Below are 6,634 nucleotides of genomic sequence, written 5' to 3' on the forward strand. Positions count from 1 at the left end.
CACCTGCTGGGCTCCCCTGGTCGAAAGACCCGGCGTTGTTGTTTCTGTTGGAAAACAGCCCCGGCTCCACGGGGTCATCCAGGACCTCCCCGATGAAGGTCACAGGGATGGTGTCGGTGTCACCGTCGGGGATGGTGCCCTGCAGGCGGCGACCAGATGCGCTGCTGAGGGAGCCGGTGACGGAGCTGCTGTCGGTCTCATAACTGTCGTCCATCCCTGCGAAGGAGTGCGTACAGGGTCACCGACCACGCCCAGGAGCCCCAGCACCCAGGACCTGCCGCGTGCAGGACCTCCTGGGCCCGGGACCCCCTTGCCCAGGACCTCCCGCGCCCAGGACCCCCGCGCCCAGGACCTCCCATGCCCAGCCGCGATGGGGTCCCAGGCTCCTGTGCGTGTAAGTTATTCAGCCGCATTTCAGTGTCACTCGGTTTGTCACCTACACTTGCCGGGGGCCAGTCACAGCCTCCCTTCCCCACAGCAGCCCTGGCAGGACCAGGAGGCCTCGAGGCTCAGCCTTTGCTGACTGAACGGCCCCTCCTTCCGCAGGCGTCTCCCAGGGAGAAATCACCCACGTGCGCCCAGGGAGGCAGCCTCAGCCAGGGCCGCGGGTCGTGTCCGCGCAGGCCCCGTCCTCACCTTCCAGGTCCTCGTCCAGGCCCGCCAGGGTCTGCTCCCACTGCCCGGCGATGAGCAGGCCCCCGTCCTCCCCGGGGGCTGCTGCGGCCCTCTCCGCCCTAGGGAAGAGCACAGAGAAGGAAGAGCCCGCGTTCCCCTCGGCTCTCATCTCATCCGTCCTTTCTAGAAACATCCGCGGAAGGACCAGCTCCCACTCAACCCCGTGCGTTCCCACTCCCTGCGGCCTACGGTCCTCGGAGCGGCTCTGACGCAGACGGCGTGGGGTGCACCTGTGAGCGTGGCCCCCAAGGGTCAGCAGCTCCCTGACCACACCTGCTCCCGCCCACCCCGCCGTCCAAAGTCCACACTGCACAGACACGCCGACCCGCCCCGGGCTGTGTGCTGACCTGCGCCGTGTTCACCACACCTGGCACCTGCCTGGGAGGGTGGTAAGGAGTCAGGCCACCTAGAGGCCAAGTTTGCCAAGGCAGAGGGCGGGAGGGCTGGGCCTCCTCACCCACCAGCCCCGCACACACGGCCAGGCCGTTCCTGAGCCCACGTGGAGGGGCCTGGGGGGGGGGGGGGGAGGCCATGCGCAGGCCCAGCACGGGGACAGGTGGCCCGGTGTGGCCCCTGCAGCTTTCACTTGGCTTAATGAGCATCCTGGGCAGGTGGCGGAGGGACAGGGCGTGGAGGGCAGCGTGGGCCACCCACAGGTCGTGCGTCCTGGGCCCTTCATCAGGAAAGAGAGGAACGAGGAGGGACACAGCAGCGACAGGAGTCACAGCTCCCTCTCCGGCCCCACCCGGGGCCTCCTCCCCAACACCCCGCTGGAGATACTCAGGGGCAACCAAGCATCTGGGGAGTTGAGAGCTGCCCTTGGACTTTCAACTGCAGGGGGGTTGGGCCCCAACCCTCTCCCGTGCAGTTCAAGGGCCAGCCGTCTCTTCCATGCAGCGGCGCGATGATCCAAGACAGCCCCTGCCTGAGGCCCCGGCGCCGACAGCGAGCCAGTCGCCTGCGGCCAGGGTGAGCTGCTGAGTTCAACCGGAACCTTCTGTCCGCTTTCAGAACTGTGTTCGCTTTGGTTCAAAGAAGCTTGAGTGACAAGACGCTTTTTAAGCGGGTAGCGTCCTAAATACCCTTTGACCCTCTAATGAGCAATCATTTTCTTTCGCAAAGTGGCAAGGCCAGCAGCCTGGGGGTGGAGGATCGGCCACGGCTCGTGTTTCCGGGGGATGCCCGGCCCCTCGTCTCTGGGCCCGGGGGCCACGATCGCCTGCAGCTGACTCTTCCTGGGGCCCTGCTGGGCCGCAGCTCCAAGCCCTGGACTCCGGCGTGAACAGATTACCCGGCAAAACCCAAAGCCAGGGCCAAAGCCCGTTTGGCTTTCCAACATGAAATCTCCGGAGGAAGGGATGGAGGGACAGTTGCTTCTCCTTCCCCACCCACCGCCAGCCGCTTCTCCCAAGGGTTACTCAGGGCCTGCACCCTCTCTCCCTACGAAGACCGAGCGAGCGCTCTGTCCCTGGGCTGGAGGCAGCTGCCCTGGACAAGCAACAGGGCCCGAGTTCGAGTCTAGGGGAGCGGACAGCCGGCAGGAGGCGCCGACTCATCTCAGCTCCGTTGCTTGCTCCAGCACCACGCTGCAGCCCGACACACCCCCGGGCCTCAGACGCGGTTCTTACTGACAGTTTGTTTTGGCTTAAGACCAAGGAAATAAAGAACAAACAGCCCAGACGCTTAGATTCCGGGCCGCACATGCTGAACAGACATTACCAGCGGCATTTTCTCACACGGGCGTGGATGCCGAGCGCGGTGACAGTGAGGGCATCGCCGCATCCACGACGAGGGCAAAGCTCAACAACGGTGAGCTTCGAACCAGAGTCTCCCAGAGCAGAGCTGCCCACTCCCCGGGGGCAGGGGCAGCGGGCACAGGGCGGGTGCCCCGAGGGGGCTCCCCACTCTTGCTAACAAGAATGAGGGGCAGCCTGGCCGGCGTGGCTCAGTGGCTGAGCGTCAGCCTATGAACCAGGAGGTCAGGGTTTGATTCCCGGTCAGGGCACAGACCCGGTTGCAGCTCCATCCCCCGTAGGGGGCGTGCAGGCGGCAGCCACTCCATGATTTGCTCTCATCCTCGATGTTTCTCTCTCTCTCTCTCTCTCTCCCCCTCCCCCTTCCTCTCTGAAATCAATACAAATATATTAAATTAAAAAAGAAAAAGAGCCGAAACCGGTTTGGCTCAGTGGATAGAGCATCGGCCTGCGGACTGAAAGGTCCCAGGTTCGATTCCGGTCAAGGGCATGTACCTGGGTTGTGGGCACATCCCCAGTGGGAGATGTGCAGGAGGCAGCTGATCAATGTTTCTCTCTCATCTATGTTTCTGGCTCTCTATCTCTCTCCCTTCCTCTTTGTAAAAAAATCAATAAAATGTATTAAAAAAGAAAAAAAAAAAGAGGGGCCGCTGGGTCCAATCCATGCCAGGAAACGGGTGCTTTTGGTTTGGTTTTCATGCGATACGAGGAAGAAATGCAGAGCCTGGGCTAATTCTGACCCATCCAGCCTCCTCGGTCATGTGTCTATCTGATGCGGCCAGAAAGTTTATCTGAGTAACGGATCCCATAGTGGAACCATGAAGGAGAAAATAAGGAAGAGTTGGAGAGGAAGAAAACTCCCTTTCCGGTGGCAGAACAATTTGCAAAGGAGTGCCACGCCGCCCGTCGACTTCACAACAGTTACCTGATAAACTGCAGGCACGGAGCCTGGGAAAGCGGACGGCCGATCGCGGCCGCACACACTCACCTCCACTCCGTTAACCAACGCCCCCCTGCTCACCGGGCTCCCGAGTTCTAGAGCGTAATCCTGGCTCTTCGTGCAGCCACAGCCACACAGGCGAGGACGCCGGTGGGGTGGACTCTAGTTAAATGCCTTCTTTAACTTTACTGAGTCTACTTCCCTTAACCGAACTGTAACCCAGATTATTCTCATCATTTCTCCATCTAATAACCATAAAGTCACTTGACTTCCAGGCCACACTGGGAGCATGTCCACACCGACACAGAGCTCCTGTGGGCCGGCCCCTGGGCACCTGCTGGCGGCTAGAAGTGGCCGGTGGCCACAGTCCCAAACAGCTCAGTTCTCCCGGGTCGTAAATGGTCTTTATGTTACTTTATAAGGCACTTACAAAGTTTCAGGGTCTTAGAAGGTGTTAACATGTTCCTGAATGTTCCTATGCTTCCAGAGTTCCTCTAGTTACAAAGCTGCAGGCTCCAGAGAGCATGAAATGTTCCTGGTCACAAGCGCCTGACCCACTCCGACCCAGCACAGCCCACAGTCGGGCCCTGGCCCCCCCCCCCGGCCCCTCCCGGCTCACTGCCCTGCGCTGTGGACAGGGCCACAGAACAAGAGTGTGGGGGGTGCTAGGTTAATGGAGAAATGGCGTTCCTCTCCCCGCGTGACTGACATGTGTGCTGTGCACGCTCTAACGGACAGTGGAGGCTGAGGGCCCAGAGCAGCGCTTCCCGAGCAGGGCGTCGTGCTAACGGACGCCAGGGGCATCACGGCGTCTCCCCGAGAGGAAGATGGGGGGCCCCACGTTCACTCACGAAGAGATGCTGCCTCCAGAGCTACGTCACGGGGATACCCGAGCCACAGCAACCGCAGAAAGGTAAGTCCACCTCGCGGTTTTAAAGACCCTCTGTCACCTCGCTGACAAGGGGAGATGACTGTTTCTAAAGTAACATCACAATTTTTAAAAACAGTCCAAGTCTGTGAGAAGGCAGAGCTAGAAGAGGGAACCACACTGCTGCCTCCCACGGGACCGGCGGACCATTCTTCCCGGCCGGAGAATTAGAAATGACGGCCGCGTGAAACGCCACGGCACCTGCAGGCTGGGCGTACCTGTCAGCTCGTCCTGCACACGGCCTGGGCGCGGAGTGACCCCACAGGGCGTGCAAACCAGATCATCATTTTGGAGAGCAATCTGTCAGCCCTCCCTGAGGTTAAGAATGAGTTTCTCGCCCGGCCCCTGAGGCTCAGGGGTTGAGCTTCGACCTATGAACCAGGAGGTCAGGGTTCGATTCCCGGTCAGGGCACAGGCCCAGGTTGTGGGCTCCATCCCCAGTGTGGGGCGTGCAGCGGGCAGCCGAGCAATGATTCTCTCTCATCATGGATGTTTCTCTCTCTCCCTCTCCCTTCCTCTCTGAAGTCAATAAAAACGTGTTTTAAAAAATGAGTTTTTCTGGGAGTCGAATTGTTTCTCTTCTAGAAAACGCTCTGTGTGCAAACAGAGACCCACACACGCCTTGCTCATTATGTCCGGCCGTGGGATCCTCAACAACCTACGTGTCCTTTCATTCAAAAATGGGAAAATGCATGCACTAACGACACATGCCATCCTGGACAAATCTTGCACACAGGATGTTGCGGGGAAACGTACTCTAAGAGAATGATAGTGCTGCCTGACCGGGATGGCTCAGCGGCTGAGCACTGACCTATGAACCTGGAGGTCACGGCTCGATCCCCAGTGTGGGGTGTGCAGGAGGCAGCCAATCCTGACCCATGATTCTCATCATTGATGTTTCTCTCTCTCTCCTTCTCCCTTCCTCTCTGATATCAATAATATATATATATATATATATATATACACACACACACATACACATACACATACATTTAAAAGAAAGACAGTGTTTATAAACGGGTATAAACTAACAAGACATCACCCCATATGGTTACCGACGCAGGCCCATGTGGAGAGTGTGCAGACGTGGTTGTGGGTCAGGAGAGGGGGCCCTGGGGGTGGCACCTGGTGGGTACGAGACACTGAGGGAGTCTCTGCTGGGTCACTGTGGCCCATGACGTCTTCCCTGGACACTGGGGTGCCCTCCCTCCCCCGGCCACCCCCCCACTCACCTGGAATGCCAGTGCCCAAGGCCGCTTCTCTCCCACACGGGGCTCTTGGGCGGACCCAGCTCCGGGGTCCCCGCCAGGTCCTGGTCGCTGCCGTCCTCCTGGTCGGTGGCCCACTTGTCCCGCGACTTGGTGCTGTCGTGCTGGGAGTCCAGGGAGACGATGTCCGAGGGCGAGCTCATCACCCCCGAGTCCTCCGTCGTGTCCTCGGATGCGAAACAGCTGCTCACGGACACGGTCTCCTCGGCCTCCGCGGGCACCGCAGGGACCCCGTCTGCACAGGAGCCGCTGGGCCCCAGAGGCAGGCTCACTGCGGGAGTCAGGGCAGGGACACAGGCCACGTCAGCCGCACCGCCGTCCCCACCACCCGCCCCACGCGCCATCACCCTGCCGGACTCAGCGGAAACGTGGGGGCTGGGGTGCGAGGATCTCACACACAGCTCCCCGCAGAAACCCCTGACGCGGGGGCGCCACAGACAAGTGTGTGACCGAGAGCGAAATCCCCTCAAAAATCAGGGCGTCTTAACTGCCTTGGGATCCTGGTCCTGCTCTGCGCTGAATCAAAGCAAGTAGGGTTTTAAAATCGTAACAAACTGAGACCTAAGTAACGCGGGTGGGGACTTGCACAGCTACTCCGGGGCCTGTGGCCCGTGGCCCTGCCACCCGCGGCCTTGGGCTGTGCCTGCACCGTCACACGAGATAGTGAGCTCTGGTCTCACAGAGATGATCTGAGGGGAGGACCTTCCGGTCCGAGGAGGCAGCAGTCTCCTGGCTGGGGGCTGGGGGCCCTGAGCGGGTGGCTCCCTGCAGGGGGAGGGGTGACTCGCTGTCGTCCTCTCACGCCTCACGGTGACACTAATGCCGGGGACACCGTGACCACTCGGCACAGCTGCCAGGCCGCAGGGAACACGCTGAGCTGAGCTGAGCTGGGCGAGGTCATTTCTCTCTCGCTCCTGGGTCTGTGGGTCTGTGAGGGAGGGGACCCTCTCTGACGCCGACGTCAGAAGGGCAGGCGCTCAGCTCCGCACTGAGCTGTTGTTTTTAAATTTAATGTAGAAGCAGCCCGGCCGGCGGGGCTCAGGGGTGGAGCATCAGCCTATGAACCCGG

The 6,634-nt window shown here is 60.4% G+C and overlaps 1 protein-coding gene across 1 annotated transcript in view; it reads right to left on the reverse strand.

The window, feature by feature from the left end:
- COBL (cordon-bleu WH2 repeat protein) overlaps positions 1–6,634 on the reverse strand; it is an 86,497-nt gene that overhangs the window by 13,719 nt on the left and 66,144 nt on the right. The window contains exons 9-11 of the mRNA XM_015566796.1: positions 5,530–5,836; positions 637–734; positions 8–216 (exon numbers count right to left, since the gene is read on the reverse strand). Of these exons, the coding sequence (XP_015422282.1) occupies positions 8–216; positions 637–734; positions 5,530–5,836 (614 nt within the window). The remainder of the gene's footprint in view (positions 1–7; positions 217–636; positions 735–5,529; positions 5,837–6,634) is intronic.

Source organism: Myotis davidii, unplaced genomic scaffold, assembly GCF_000327345.1.
Source record: "Myotis davidii unplaced genomic scaffold, ASM32734v1 scaffold472, whole genome shotgun sequence".
In the NCBI taxonomy this organism is placed as follows: domain Eukaryota; kingdom Metazoa; phylum Chordata; class Mammalia; order Chiroptera; family Vespertilionidae; genus Myotis; species Myotis davidii.